We start from the raw sequence: 16,008 nt of genomic DNA, 5'->3' as shown, positions 1-16,008 counted from the left end.
AATTAAATTATTGTTCAAAACTGTCAAACCATGGTAAGCTTTTATAAGTTGATCTGTTAAGAAATTGTCAGTTTGAAGTCATCAGACTTGAACCCACATAAAAATTAGCATGTAAAGTAAGGTGCGATTTTATGAGGCAAAAGTTTTAGCAAAGCAATTTTCTTGTGCTTTTAGTACATTTTCCTCATGATTTAAAATTTTAGTTTTCGAAACTCATCAGACTTGACCACATGTATTTCCCTTTGGCCCTTGTTGGGCTTGACCCCGTAATTGCTGCTTGCAGCTATATTTTTATATTTTACACTAACCATATAAAACACGCAGTTTCTGCCAATCTCATATTAATCTTGAGTACCTATACAGTAGTATTACATACGTCGTATCTTAGAAGAGTATTTAGTTTGATCAAATTTATAAAAGAGAGATACAGCTGTACGATTATTTCCGGAAAAAGATGAGCTGCTGGAGGAAGGCAGGGGGAAAGGAACTACAGCACGAGCACACAATACATCATCGCATTATCCCTTCGTGTTGTTTACATTGTGCACGTACGCACCAATTGGCAACAAAACACAGACATATGACTTAGTTTGACTTTCTGCTTGCGGTTCATGTCCGGCATCTTTTAGCACTGGGACCACGCCATCTATCAGTTTCAAACAATCTCCAAATCCACTGTTTATATAACATCCACTACTTAAATACCATGAACAAACAAAGCCTCTCACTATCGCAAGAGTAATAAGCTGCAGCTGTAGGCCAACAGCAAAGCCAATATTGATGCAGCGCAGCCAATCTTGGTAGGCGGGTCCTCCTATCACTTGTCGGTTGGTGAGTGGGCAGGCTATTTCTTTCGCCTTGCCATGGGCATGCTTTTCCGGGAGAATTGCCCAATAAAAGGAATAGGATCCCTGTTACAAAACAGGGATCCAGACTTATAAAAAACTTTCCGAAAGAAGTTGGAGTGCTGGGGGAGTGTATCAAGCCCAGAAATACTACGTCATACGTTCAATTCGTTTTTTAACAAGTTGACCATGTTAAGCATGAGAAGCCAGCACGTTTAACAATGTAAAGAAGTCAGAATACATGAAATAGCATGTTACCCCATCTTTAATATTTTATTGTATATTAATTGTATTACATTCAATTAAAACTACTCGACAGTTGATTCTACGGGGAGGTCTACAGGAAGTTATGTTTGGGCCACATAATGTTTATGTTGTTGATGCTGAAACCGTCTATAAGAGAAGACGATGTAGGGAATGTCGCGATTTACAGGTATTTTTGGCCTGTTTAAATCTCATTGGTTTGTGAGGCGTTCCAAGAGTGCATGGATGATGTGACCAGAAACTGTGAAGCTTTACTGTTTTGTATCACTCCACCCCAGTAACTGTTAAAATGATACTGTAATACTGATAAGTTGATTGATTCAGTGGACATGTCATATCTCTCTGTCTCTTTCAGTCTTTCTCTATTAATCTCTTTTTTAATGTCTTTATGCAGTCTGCCTCCTTATGACTCCAGTAACCTCTGAAAATTAACCCCTAGTATTGATATATTGTCAAGAGCATAATAGTTGTTGCTGTGTGCACAGGGTTGGTTCAGCCCAGGCCAGGTGTTTGTTCTGGACGAGTACTACGCTCGATACGGGGTGAGGGGCTGCCATCGTCACATCTGCTACCTGCAAGACCTGATGGATTTCTCAGATAACAACGCTCTGGTGGACCCCACCCTCCTACACTACAGCTATGCCTTCTGCGCATCACACGTCCACGGAAACAGGTATGACAACATCCTCAAAAACTCACTGTCCTCTCTGCTGGTCTGTATGTCTGCATTTGTGATCAGATCCAGATCAGAAAATGTAGGGTATTCAACTTTAACTCACATAAAGATGAATACATAAAATAACCTGCAGTTTTACCTAACTCATTACACTCTGGACACTGTTGACCCACATGTTAATGATGGGATTTTGGATCCTTTGACGGGTCCGTCAGAGTTGATGATATAGAGCCATTGTGGGATTTTAGATTTAGCTTCACAGAATTTTGATCTGATTTTAACTATAGCATAGTTTTATTTTGTAAGAGAGAAGCCACCCACTGGCCCAATGGTTGAGTCCAGTGGCGTGGCGATGGTATTGTCGCAAAGCCCGCCCCTTTTTGCTATGTCCGACATCAGCCAAAACGCTCCCATTGCACTAAAGAATATTTATCGTGAAATAATCATTACTGGAAAAAAATGGGATCATGTTCGTACAGTGTGACGGCCAGCAACAATCGCCAAGGACTTTTTAAAACCACATAATGCGCAGCCAGGGAAACTATAGTTTGTTTGTAGGACAAAATGGCAAATGGCAACAGGGGGAGCATAATATCGGCGTAATGATTGGTCAGGTCGCCTTTAGATTTATAATATTAATACATAATAATCATTGAAATTTACATACAAATTTACAGATTCTGTGTCAGTCTTTTTTGACACTGTCATCATTTACTCACCCTCAAGTTGTTTCAAACATGTATAAGTTTCTTTGTTCTGATGAACACAAAATAAGATATTTTGAAGAATGTAGGAAAGCAAACCGTTCTGAGACACCTTTGACTACCATTTGAATTTTTCCTACTATGGCAGTCAATGGTGTCCCAGAACTGTCAGTTGCTAACATTTTTCCAAATATCTTTCTTTGTGTTTAACAGAACAAAGAAATGTATACAGGATTGGAACAACTTGGGGGTAGTAATTCATGACAGAATTTTTATTTTTGAGTGGAGTATCCCTTTAACAAAGCTCTTCTTTTCAAACAGCAGGGAAACTTTTCCTTTCCTGGAGGTTGTGCATTTTGAAACCTGACGTGCTAAGTGTTTGAAATCAAGGATTTCATTTGTGTCAAACCCATGAAAAGTCTCAGATGTTTGATAGATCACAATAAGAGAGAAAAAAACCATCCGAGTGTCTTTTGTTGCGAACATAATGGGTGGCCAGACAAAAGGAAGTAGAAAACAGAAGAATTCTTTAATCATTGGGGAGGCTCAGCTCAGCGTGGCAGCCATGTTCCAGCATCAGTCATAGAGAGTGTGAGCGGATGCTTTGCAAATTAATTAATGCCTCTCCATTATCTCCAAACGCAAAGCAATTAAACCGTAATTACGCTGTCCGTTTGGGCTTCTTTAACAGTTCAAGATAACATCTTTGATAAGACCTCTGAGGATTTCATTTTATATGGACTTGTTTCATGTTATTGATGATGTAAATTATTGATGGTAGTTAATGATTAAACTCCTCTGCATCGGCACAGAGAAGCTCGGCATGTGAGTTTCTCCTGTGCACTTATTGAGTCTTTTGTGTTCAGCTTGTAGACCGTGCCGTTGAAAGGCGTTCATTTTCCACTTACCTCAAATCACCCACCAATTGACTTATTTGATGTTAAATATACACGGATGTGCTCCGTCTCTTTGATGGCCAATTTAGTCAATTAGGGACAGTAGTGATTAGCCTCTCCAGCTAATCACTAGTTACAAACGTGTAGAAATTGGCACGAGTAGCTTTTTATGGGTAGAGGTTTCATTTGAATAATGACCGTTCAGAGCAGCGGAGCCTATATACGCAAGATGTAAACACTGGTCCAGAGGCCTGTTTCAAATTGTATTTATTTATTATTATTTTTATCATACATATAAAATGAAGTCTTAAAGATACAGTATTTGTTTGACATTATAAATATTCCGTTGGTTGTATTTTGTTTAAATGTTTGTGTAGTGTTAAAGAACTGAAACAGGAAGTTCATCTGGACCAGCGTTAAACCAGCGCTGTTTACGTCATCCGAAGAGGTCTATAAAGACTGCATGGAGGGGATATATAGCAAATGATATTTAAGTCAAAAAGAGAGGGGAAAATAATTAAAGCAAAGTAAATAAATAACATAGCCAGGTGCAATTTGGTCTGTCTTTAGTGTTGAATGCTAAATTGAAGTGTGAAACATTTGCAAAGTGTTGTTCTGATGAATACCAGCTTGTTGTTTAAAAAAAATCTGTAAGAAACGCCTTTAAATGAGATGTTTTAGCTGTTGTGAGGAACCTCAAGGCTTTTCAGATTCTCCATATTAACAACAACTCCTGCACTGGACAAGATGACCTCGACTTCAGCTTTTAGTTCAGATGAGAGCATCTACTCATTGATAAACCTCAACTGATCTTATACATCTGTCGATAAGATCTCAACAACCGGCTTCACTGTGATTGTCCAACATAAGAAAGAATATTTGTTAGTTGCTAGCTTTTTGATTTCTACATAGTCAAAAGTTTGAGTCCCCCATTAATTATAGAAGCTGCTTGGTTTTTCAACACTTTCTTTTTTGGTTTTAGATTTTTAGATTTTTTTCCTTATCTGAATTTCAAAATACAAGGTACTCTTCAAAAAATAGATCTGTGTGTGTGTGTGTGTGTGGGGGGGGAGGGTAAACCATACGGTATGGGGACAAAATGTCCCCACAAAGATGGCAATATCCAAAATCCTTGTCCTTGAGGGGACATTTTTTTCTCCCCATGAGGAAACAAGCTTATAAATCATACAAAATTAACTTTTTTGAAAAAGAGCAGACAGTTGTGTGTGAATGTTAGGTTTAGGGGGTGGGGTAGGGAATATGATATACAGTTTGTACAGTATAAAAACCATTGCGTCTATGGAATGTCCCCATAAAACATGGAAACCCAACATGTGTGTGTGTTCATGTTTGTATATCCCGGTGGGGACCTAAACCTGAATGCACACCAACACATGGGGACTCGTGTCACCGTGGGGACCAAAATTGAGGTCCTCATGGGCACAAAAGCTTATAAATTGTACAGAACAATATTTTTTTAAATCTAAAAATGCAAAAAGTTTTCTATGATCTTTAGGTTTAGGGGTAGGGGATAGAATATACAGTTTGTACAGTATACAACTCATTACGCCTATGGACTGTCCCCACGGAGATAATAAACGTGTGCGTGTGCTTACAGTAGTGGCCAAAAATGATGTCCGGAGGGCATATTTGTACAATATTTGTTTTTAATGCCCTTTAGATTGGACCTTAAAAAGCTACAAGCTATGGTACAAAATGAAGAAAATACAACTTGGTTAAGGCATTTATTTAAAAAGATTATTTGACAAAAAAGTCAAACTACGGCGTTTCAGAAAATATGGGTCTCATTTTAATATAAAAAATGTACAAAAATATGTCATATATTCAAATGTATTTTGTATAGATCTTTTCACATGGTTGCTTTGTTGAAACCAGCTTTACAAACATACAGATAGTAGAAACGGAAGCAGAGTGATGTACTGTAATTGTGAAAAATATATATTTAACTTGTAATTTGTATCAATTCAATGTACATAAAAAGTCAAACAAAATATTATTAGTAATGTTGTCATTGTATCATAACTTTGTAGAAGCTCAGTCCTGAAAGACGTTTTCCTTCCAGAACCCTGTTGTCAAATCTCAAAACGTCTGATTTTAGGTGACAGCGCTGCGTCTTATGAGCAGTGAAGGGTATTTTAATAGACTACCTCAAAGACACGTTGGTCAACCTTGTGGCACGTTTCATTCTCCGTCGACTACGTTTGAATGGCAGATGCACCCTGGGCTCGTATAGGCCGCAGACTTGTAAGCAAGTGTTTGAGAGGAGTCGGACAGATGCGGCTTTGTGTGCTGGATGAACTTGAGCGCATGCTGACAACGATGTGCCATCGTTCAGAGCGATAGTCAGGACGGCGATCACAAGCTAACCTCTTTCTCACCTGTCAGACTCGCTCCGAGCCTTCTCTCTCGCCTGTCCGTCATGCTCGGCTGCCCATGTGACAAGAGTCTTTACCAGCGTGCACGCTCAGTTACTCATACTGTAAACATGACATACATCCAGGGTGTCACCTTTTAGATTGTCACTTCTGACTTGTCCACGGGGTCTTGATGTGATCAGGCATCAACCCCCATCTGTTATTGGACGGTAGTTTTAGTTTGTTGCTGTTGTGGTTAAACAAACAGGTTGGCACAGATGGACATTCCCAGGATTCCCATCGCTGGTTAAGCCAACGTTTAACAATAATAGTAATAGTGATGCTGTGAAAACGCCTTAGCAAGCGCTACTAGCAAAGTGTTGTATTATGTAAGGTGGACTTGGATGTGTTTCAAGGATTGATGCGTTTGTTTAACATTAGTCCAGTCAGTAGGAGGATTTGTGAATTGGGAGAGACCTAATTATGGACTAAAGTTGTAAGGCTCGCGTAGTCTCGACAATGTACCGACAGCCAAGCATGAACTACATGGACTGTTAACCAGAGTGATTTCAGCATGTGCTAACAGTTTAATTCCCAGGCCTCTTGTGAGGAGCCGTTAAACTAAGAGGACTTCCTATAGAAGTAATGAGCCAACGCAGTCCCACAGACAAAAGCACAGAGATTAAAAGGTCGATGGTGAGTTTATACACTCCTTAGCCTTTACTATAATACAGAGATTTGTAAGCGCTGGTCTCTCTCTCTTACCCCCACTCATACACACACACATCTTCTGGCACTTTTCACACCCGCTCATTGTGTTCTCTTGGGATTAGCGGGCTCTTGTCAAAAAGAAAAGATGGATTTTGTTTAATGGAGGGAGGGATTTGAAGAACAGACAGGTTTACAAGTTGCCTTTACCTCTGCATGTGAAGAAAAGAGCTTTATCTACACAGCTAATCTGTGCCATTCAGAATGTATGGAGGGTTTGGATAGCAGGACACAATGCCCTCCAACTTCTCTGCCTATTGTTGGTGACTTACAACTAAAACGATTACCTTAGAAGTGTAATTGTGCAATGCTTAATGGGTGAACATATGCTGGCTACACTTGATTGTTTAGTTTATGTGTGACAAAAGTATTGGATTCATTTATATTAGACAAAATATGGAATAATGAAGTATATGTTGGGTCACATGATGCTTTTGATTTTATTATGTTTGTTCATTTTTGAGTCTTTGCTTTTATTTTTGGTTGATGATTTTTTGGTTTGACACACACACACATATGTATATATAAAATGTATATAGTGTATGTGTACGTGTATGTATATTGGAAATAAAAACAAATATTGAGTCTTTGCTTTTATTTTTGGTTGATGATTTTTTGGTTTGATTTATTTGTTTGTTTTTATTTTATTATAAAGTATAGTTATAAAATTTAATAATCTAATTATACACACACACATATGTATATATAAAATGTATATACTGTATGTGTACGTGTATATATATTGGAAATATAAACAAATATTGAAAAAATAAACGTATGTGTCTATATGTAATATAATTATATATAAAGATATAATTGTTTTTATTTCATTAATTAATATGTATGCGTGCGTGCATGTGTGTATGTATATATATATATATATATATATATATAAAATTTACTTATTTATTTTATTTATTTTTTTCAAAAAATAAACATAGCAGTTGTGTGTTGACTTATTCCGAATTACCTTGCATTACTTGATGTGATTTGCCAAAAATATTTAGATATTCTTTGCCGTGTAAGGCTTTCTACTTGTCAAAGCTTCAGTAAAAGGTCAAAGCTTTGTTTTCTTGAATATTTGAGAAACGGAAAAAAGCTATAAATACTTGAAGAAGTTAAAGCACTCTATTCAAGGGCAGTCATGAAGAATGAACAGGTGCTGAGAAGAAACAAATACAAACCAGAATGTTTCCTCCCTGTTTTGGCAGACCGGATGGCATGGGCACGGTTACAGAGCAGGAGAAGGAGGAGTTTGAGGAGATCAGGAGCAGATTGTTGACGTTGCTGGAGAAGCAGATCACACATTTCAGGTGAGAAAAGCTGCCACATCTGCCAGCCTGCTCTGTCTTTCATTTCCAGTCTTTAATTGATATCAAATCGGGCAGTATTCAGCAACGTAAATGTTTTTTATGTTTCTGTAGAGTACTGGTGTGTCAAAAGTATTACAGTGCTTCTCAATAATACGTGATAAATTGCGTCTGAAAAGAGAAGGAGGACATGTTCTTTATGTCTTAAAGTTAAGAAGTCAATCCTCCTTCATCCCATCAAAAACAGAGATTCTCTTGCCAGATGCTAACCAGTATATGGTCAGGTTGGTTGAAATAATCCTTGTATAGTGAAGCAATAATAATAACAAAGTTGGTAACACTTCAATTCTCACTATTAACTAGTTGTTATTAGCATGCCTATTAATGGCATATTGGCTGTTTATTAGTACTTATAAAGCACATATTCTGCATGACCATACTCTACATCCCTAATCCTACTAACTACCTTATTACCTTATAACTACCTTACTAACTATTAATAAGCAACACATTAAGAGTTAATTGGGGGGAAAGTCATAGTTAATGGTTTGTTAATAGCGAGAATTGCCCCTTATACTGAAGTGTGACCACAAAGTTTACCATAGACACTGAATGACAGATGTAAAATCTCTCAAATCCAAAAACCAGCTGACAGCTGACGTGTCACATCTCAATGTACCGTTTCAACATTCACCACACCTTCTGTCAGGTCCTGGTTTTAAGGTGAGATTTAAGGTGACCTCCCGCAGGGTCCCCCGCAGAGTTCTGGACCCACCGGTAAAGAGGGTCTTGCGCTTGAACAAGCCCATAATAACCTGTTAAAACCACTCGAACAAAAACTGCAAACAAACGGCTAGGATTATGCAAATAGATAGCAGACAGAACAAGGCCAGTGCAGGGCGTGTCGGGGATTAGCCGTAGCGCCCGACCCAAGCTGATTAAAGCTTGTTGAGTCACTCGGCAAGTGTGCCTCTTGCCCGACACACATGAAAAGGGGATGAGGGCTTTTCTGGAGACATTCTCACACCTGTGGTGCGAGGCCTCCGCGAAAACCACTTCTCTTCTCCTTCATTCACATGGCCTGGCATTGTCCGTACGCGAGCTGACACCTGTCCCTCCTCGACAGCCTTTGGAAAACATCTCTATTTAAAAGACGCAATTATTGTCCCATGATAGCAGAAAAACAGCGGTTTGCGATTGACCCCTTCAGCTTGCGCTCACACTTTACGAGTAGTTCTCAGTTAATTACCACTCGAGTTTGTTTAGTCGCTCTACCCTTGTCTCTCTGCCCGTAGGTACTGTTTTCCCTTCGGGAGACCAGAGGGGGCCCTTAAAGCCACGCTTTCTCTTCTAGAAAGGGTGAGTGTCTGCGTGTTAACTGTGTGTGCTTTGCACCTCCAGCGCTTAATGAATAAAGCATGTCTTTTGGGACATTTCTGTGAGGTTATTTTTTATAGGTTGGTGCATTTTATGATGGGGTTTGACATTAGGCTTTTAAACGAAAAGTTCATTGTCATTATTTAAGCACCTTCATGTTATTCCAAATCTGACTGACTTTCTCATCTGGAAACACAAAAGAATAATTTCAAAATGTTCATGCAGTTAAAAATAAATTGTGTCTAGCGATGTCAGGCTCCAAAAACGACCAAAAAAATGGTTCCCAAGAAATTTTATTCATTAAGTTATTTTATATTATTATTGTATACCCAACACCAAGTTTATGGATTCGATTCATGGGAAATGTACTGATTCTGATATGAAATGTATACGGTCGGTCACAAAAACGTATGCCAAATGCATAAATGTGGAGAATATTCAAACGTAATAAATAAGATCAATTAGAGCTAAAGTTTAACATAACCTACTGTTCCTTAGGCTCTGATGAAGGACATAACCACAGCAGTGCCACCCGAAGAAATGAAGACGATCGTTCAGAAGCGCCTGGAAAAAGCCGCACTCGTCAATTACCAGCAGTTGACTGACTACGCCCAGATCGAAGGTTTCACACACAATACGTCTGATTACCACCAAACACTACGTGCTGTTACATATCACTTTTAGCTTGAAAATCTGCAAAGTAAATCGAGGCAGGGTGAAGATAGAACAGTTTTGGTGTCAACATTTTGTCATGTATCATGTCAGCAGACACCAGTCAGGCGTCTCCTGAGAAGAGATTGGAGGACATGATCAGACTGGGAGAGCTGTGTATAGAAGTGTTACAACAGAACGAAGAGCATCACTCTGAGGTACAATCTACCTCATTTCAACCTGTCTGTCTGTACATCCTATTTATGTAGATGTTTGTCTGTCTCCTATCTATCCTATCTAATCTATATCTGTCTGTCTGTGTCCTATCTATCTGACCTGTCCTCTGTCCTGTCTATCTATACTTTCTAATCTACATATACTGGATGTCTGTCTGTCTATATATCTATCTATAATGTTTGTCTGCATGTGTCTGTTTGCCTGACTGTCTGTCTGTCAACATCCATAACATAAAGGGTAAGGATATATTAAAGTCAGGTTCTGCTTGATATACTGAATGAAGTAGTTACTGCTGTAGAAGACCAGCTGGTGGTGTGTTGTTTTACGTTCTAACTATTCACTATTCGCTATTACCTTAATTTGTTTTTCTTATAGTTCAGAATTGATTTTTTTACTCTGTTTTCATTTTTAATATAATAGTCCTCACAAGCAGCAAATACTCCCTACTGCCTTTTAAGACACGACAAGATGATTTTTTCACCATTGATCCAGTCTTTCCTTACATATAGCGCACATCTTCCAATCCTTCCCAACATATGTTAAAAGAAGTCCGCAGTCACAACGATGCATAATCAGTCTTTGTTTATCATCAGGCCTTTTGGCGTTGCACGTTTCTCCAGAAGGTATTGCATGATCATTTCATAGCGGACTCGTGATCATTTACCGTCTCGCTGTCCATTTCCTTCGCCGCGTTGCCACAACAGCTGTTAGCAAGTGACAGCTTACCCGTCCCATTGCCAGTTTATAGTAACGCCAGAGGAAAACAACGCCCACGGCCCATCTGCACGAGGCCAGGACTCGCTAACGCTCTCACGTCAACATTTAAATCAAAAATCAAAGATAACTGATCAATGTGTTCAGACATCATGGCGAGAGACGACACTCATTTACCAAGCAAATGTACGGCTTTAGACATCTGTTTGCGAGGTAGGGGGACTATTTTTAGTCGTTGAGCATTCGACAGCTGATGCGGGCAACAGAGACAACGATGCCAAAACGCTCAAATACCACTAAAGGTGTTTGTGGTGTGTCTACATTTACATCGCATATTAAACAATGTTATTTCTATATAGTACATTTAAATGTTGAACACTTTTACGCCAAAAATATGTTTGTGCATTCATTTTTACATACAGCTGTATTTTAACACAATGTTTGCTAATATTCTTTTGTGCATTTTGACATTTTCTTCTTCTCTCTCTGTCATGCTTACATCTGTAAATGTATTAGGGAAAAGAGGTGAGTTTGACTATTTGTACTTATGCTGTGCTGTCTAATGTTGACGGTGTTGCGTTGGTATTTTCACTTGGGTGTGTCTTATTGATCTTTTTTATTTATGCATTTTTATTCATAATTTTTTTATTATTTATTGCCATGCATTTGTTTATTAAAGGGGTGCTGCAATGGTGTGTCATGTATTCTGACTTCTTTACAATGTTAAATGTGCTGTCTTCTCATGCTTAACATGGTCAACTTGTCAAAAAATGAGTTGGGTGTATTACGTAGTATTTCTGTGCTCGATACACTCCCCCAGCGATCGTACAGGCTTCGGAAAGTTTTTTTGAACATATAAAACTGTTTCGTAACAATTTTTCTTAGTCCCTTATTGGACAATACTCCCGGAAAAGCACACAGCACGCCCACGCGGCAGCAAGAAAAGCAGGAGAAGGAGCATGCGCAGACGTCACTTTCACTTGTGTGCAGGAGAGAGAGAGAGAGAGAGCATACGTTCGCAAAGTTCAGGTGTTTGTTTGTTCACTGCATTTGGGTGATGAATGTTATATAAACGGTGGATATAATGCTGGATTTGGAGATCGTTTGAAACTGATATATGGAGCTGTCCCAGCGCTAAAAGATGCCGGACATGGTGGTGAGTGAAACTAATGTCTGTGCACGTGCTTCAGCCTAAAACCCCCGCACGCGCCGTATGCTTTCGGAAATAATCGTACAGCTGTATCTATCTTTTATAAATGTGATCAAACTAAATACACTTCGAAAATACGAAGTATGCAATACTACACTAGGTACTCAAGATTAATATGAGTTTGGCAGAAACCGCGTGTGTTAAGGCCGCTTTAAAAGTCAAAAGCATGGTTTAACCAAATAAATGTCAAAGCCAGGATTGTTTTTTTTTCCGGCTGACATCTTTAAAGGCTAATATAAAAATGTTTATGACTGTTCACTCACAAATACAAAATTCACATAATGTCCAGAGAGCTCTTTTTTATAACGGGGACTGAGACCACTGAACTCAAAAAATAAGTAAAAACAATAAATACATATTGTCAATAATAGTCTGTTTTTTTATTTTGTCTCCATCCGTGTTTGGACCAACAAAAATGTTGAAACCTTTTTTGGGTGCACTGTCCCTTTAATATAATAAAAAGTAAAGGTAAAGTGAATAATCTACGACTGAAATATATTTTGGAGCATGATTTAAATTTAACAGAGCTATAAAACGCTCACTTTGATGTTTGTCAGCGCTCAAAACCTGCTTCTGAAAAGCGGCGAGGATGAGTTCGCTCAAGGCCAGTGACTGTACGACATCAAGTCAGACGAGAGTGACGCCCCCCTCCTCGCACCCACAGGAGCAATATCCACACACAATAGATGCCTTCAATAAGTTAGCATTCTCTATGCCATGTATTTTTCACTATGACTGACTGCACTTTTATCCCCATTGCTCGACGCCGACCGCTTTGGACGGAAAGTTCTTGGCTTGCGTGCCGGCGTAAAGAATACGAGGCGAGATGCACTGGTTTTCTTTTACGCTCTCAATTAAGTGGGCTGCAGCCGTCCCCAGGAATCGGCGTGTGGAAGAATGCTAAGAGAGAGACGCATTGATGGACTTGGATCTTTTCAGAAGGGCCTTCAATGCACATGGCAAACAATACAGAGTGGAATACAATGTAGGAGGACAGCGCCGAGCTTTTCTTCTCCTCTCTGGAGAATTCAGGATGGATGTGCACTGATACGCTGCAGTCAACCGCAAAAGACATGTGCATGGCTAATTGTCATTTCAATAGTTATATCTAATGCTATTTTCCAGAATCATTCAAAAATATATAAAAAGGCATTGTTAGCCTTCGCGTTGTAAATGTTTGGCACTCGAGATGAATCGTTGGCAGTTCTATCCGTTTTAAATCATAGAAGCATTCATTTCAGTCTGTGTTTTGATATGTGAACAAACAAAGCGTCTGTGTTCTTGTAGCTCGAATAGTAGAATGTTTTATCGTATTCTTTATTTTTTGCCGATATAACAGACTCGGATAGTAGCTTGTACTGTATATACAGTCTGAAACTTCTAAAGTAAGGCTTTACAAAACCAATCTACTGGCTCAAAAGCAAACCTTTGATTCTCCCTCCCATTCATCTCCATCTTTAAATACAATGTAGGTCTATTCAATGTCTCGTCTTTGTGTTGTGTGTCATCTACAGTACTGCTTTTAGTTGACTTCTCGGTTTTGTTATGTCGACAGTATCATACCCTGCTTAACCATCAGTAGTTTGGCGTTATTGTTCGTAATTGCATTCTTATTTAGCGTATACCCTCCTGTTACAATCTACTTGCACAATGGGAAAATCGAGTGTCTATAAATTTGCGTGTTTGTCTGTATTTCGTAGGCCTTCTCCTGGTGGCCGGAGATGATGGCCGAGCACGCAGAGACCTTCCTGTCCCTTTATACGGTGGATATGGACACAGCTCTGGCAGTCCAGCAGCAAGACTCCTGGGACAGTTTCCCTCTCTTTCAGCTGCTCAACAATTTCTTACGAACTGACCGTATGTAGCATTTTTCTTTTCTTTGTTTTTGTCTTAAAGGTCCAGTGTATGAAATTTAGCGATATCTAGCGGTGAGGTTGTGAATTGCATCCAACAGCTCACTCCACCCCTCCCTATTGAAGCACTACAGTGGCTGACACAGAAATAAGATGTCGTCATGTTTTCGCATCTTTACTAAAGGAGATAACGTATTTACGAAACACGCTCTGTAGAGCAGTTTGTCCGTTTAGGGCTACTGTAGAAACAACATGTCGAATTCCATGTATGGGGACCCGCGGTATGTAGATTGAAATAGCTCATTCTAAGGTAATAAAAACATAACGCTTCATTATGTAAGGTCTTTATACACCTCTGAAGACATACAATAGATCCTCCGAAAAATTACACATTGGACCTTTGAAGGGACACTTCACCCAAAAATGAAAATCTGTCATTTATTCACCCGCATGGTGTTCCATATCACTTTCTTGCTTAAGCAAAACACACACAAAAAAAATTCCTTTCAATTCAAATCCCCCCCTCCGTCCGTCCATAGCTGTCTCCTATTTGTCCAAAGTTCTGATCGCATGTTCCCATCGCTAAGCGCACTAATTAACACCGGTGTAGATTTGGAAAACAATCCTTGTTAGGAGAGGAGGTTAACACGCTGTGCTCTGTAGTTGTCAACACACTAATGAGATATATTGTGTGATCAGTTAGTGGCGCTGGAGCATAAATTATCTCCACTTCTGGCCAGATACCTGAATCCTGCAAAGGAGGGCAGGTTCAGGAGACCTTTGAGCGTCTGACGTATCAGGAGTGCCAGTATCCCATTACCGCTCCTGTAATTAACACAAAATTATCCTGCGTTAACCAAAACAGGGCTCTGAATACTTCACAACAGGAAGTTAATGATGTGATGAAGAGCTTTTAGTCTTGTGATATAACAACAGCTGAAGCCAAGAGTTCCATTTACATTTGTGCATTTATCTGTAGTACATTCATATCACACTTGTCCAATCGAATATTATGGTTTGTTTTAGATGTAATGCAAAGTGTCTACACGATTTAAGGTTCAAAAACGCTGTATTTTCCACATACCGTGCATGTTTGTATCTCCTCTTTGCACCGCCTCTCTGAAACGCGCAGATTTTTTACAAAGCTCATCGCTCTGAAAAGCGAGGTGTGCTATGATTGGCCAGTTAACCAGTGCGTAGTGATTGGTTGAATACTGCAAGCGTGTGACGGAAATGTAACGCCTCTTACCATATTTGGAACATCAGGTTCCAAAGCAATTGTACTGACAGGTACGCCCACCTTACTTGCGTATACATTTGGGCGGTTTTAGTTAAATCATACCACGAACTGACGTAGATTTGTGGGGGTGTGGTTACTTATAACACACCAAAGACGCAGAAAAACACGTTTTCGCTTCATATGACCCCTTTAAGATAAATCTTTTAAAGGGACAGTTCACCCAAAAATGAAAATTCTGTCATCATTTACTCGCCCTCGAGTTCCAAAACTGTGTACATTTATTTGTTCTAATGAACACAGAGAAAGATATTTGGAATAATGCTTGTAACCAAACAACTTGCCTTAATATACCAGTTTGTGTGGAATAGATTTGATCTAGTATGACAATGCAAATGGGAGCTTCTAATAACAAAAACATGTGCCAGACTGAACAAATACAATACTCCCACACAGTTACTTGCAAGACTTAAGGTTTTCTTTTTGCCCCCTACTGTCAATAAATGACCCCCTGCTTCTCTATATACAGGTAGAAATGTAATGAAAGACACCTGCTGCCAAACATTTTATTAATTATTTTAGTCAAGGCATAATCGAGTGGTGTGCCTGTTTTGGTTTGCAGAATCAAACTGGTGGTTTTGAAGAATTAAAGGGACAGTTCACCCAAAAAAATAATCCTGTCATGAAATCCTCAAGGTGTTCCAAATGTGACCCTGGATCACAAAACCAGTCTTAAGTAGCACGGGAACATTTTTAGTAAAAGACAAAAATACATTGTGTGGGTCAAAATTATCGATTTTTCTTTTATGCCAAAAATCATTAGGATATTAAGTAAAGATCATGTTCCATGAAGATATTTTGTAAATTTCCTACCTTAAATATATCAAAACT

General features: G+C 39.0%; 1 protein-coding gene across 7 annotated transcripts in view; it reads left to right on the top strand.

The window, feature by feature from the left end:
- Positions 1 to 16,008, top strand: part of cadps2 (Ca++-dependent secretion activator 2) — a 119,059-nt gene that overhangs the window by 83,737 nt on the left and 19,314 nt on the right. For 6 of the 7 annotated variants that reach the window (XM_057329197.1, XM_057329196.1, XM_057329195.1 and 3 more), the window contains exons 13-18: positions 1,595 to 1,782; positions 7,740 to 7,841; positions 9,134 to 9,197; positions 9,714 to 9,837; positions 9,981 to 10,084; positions 13,728 to 13,884. In XM_057329197.1, the coding sequence (XP_057185180.1) occupies positions 1,595 to 1,782; positions 7,740 to 7,841; positions 9,134 to 9,197; positions 9,714 to 9,837; positions 9,981 to 10,084; positions 13,728 to 13,884 (739 nt within the window). The remainder of the gene's footprint in view (positions 1 to 1,594; positions 1,783 to 7,739; positions 7,842 to 9,133; positions 9,198 to 9,713; positions 9,838 to 9,980; positions 10,085 to 13,727; positions 13,885 to 16,008) is intronic. The other variant, XM_057329190.1, reaches the window with a different exon arrangement.

The sequence above is a fragment of the Triplophysa rosa genome, linkage group LG3 (genome assembly GCF_024868665.1).
Source record: "Triplophysa rosa linkage group LG3, Trosa_1v2, whole genome shotgun sequence".
In the NCBI taxonomy this organism is placed as follows: Eukaryota; Metazoa; Chordata; class Actinopteri; order Cypriniformes; family Nemacheilidae; genus Triplophysa; species Triplophysa rosa.
Note: the sequence above shows the minus strand (reverse complement) of the source record. Positions and strands in the feature narration are given on the sequence as shown.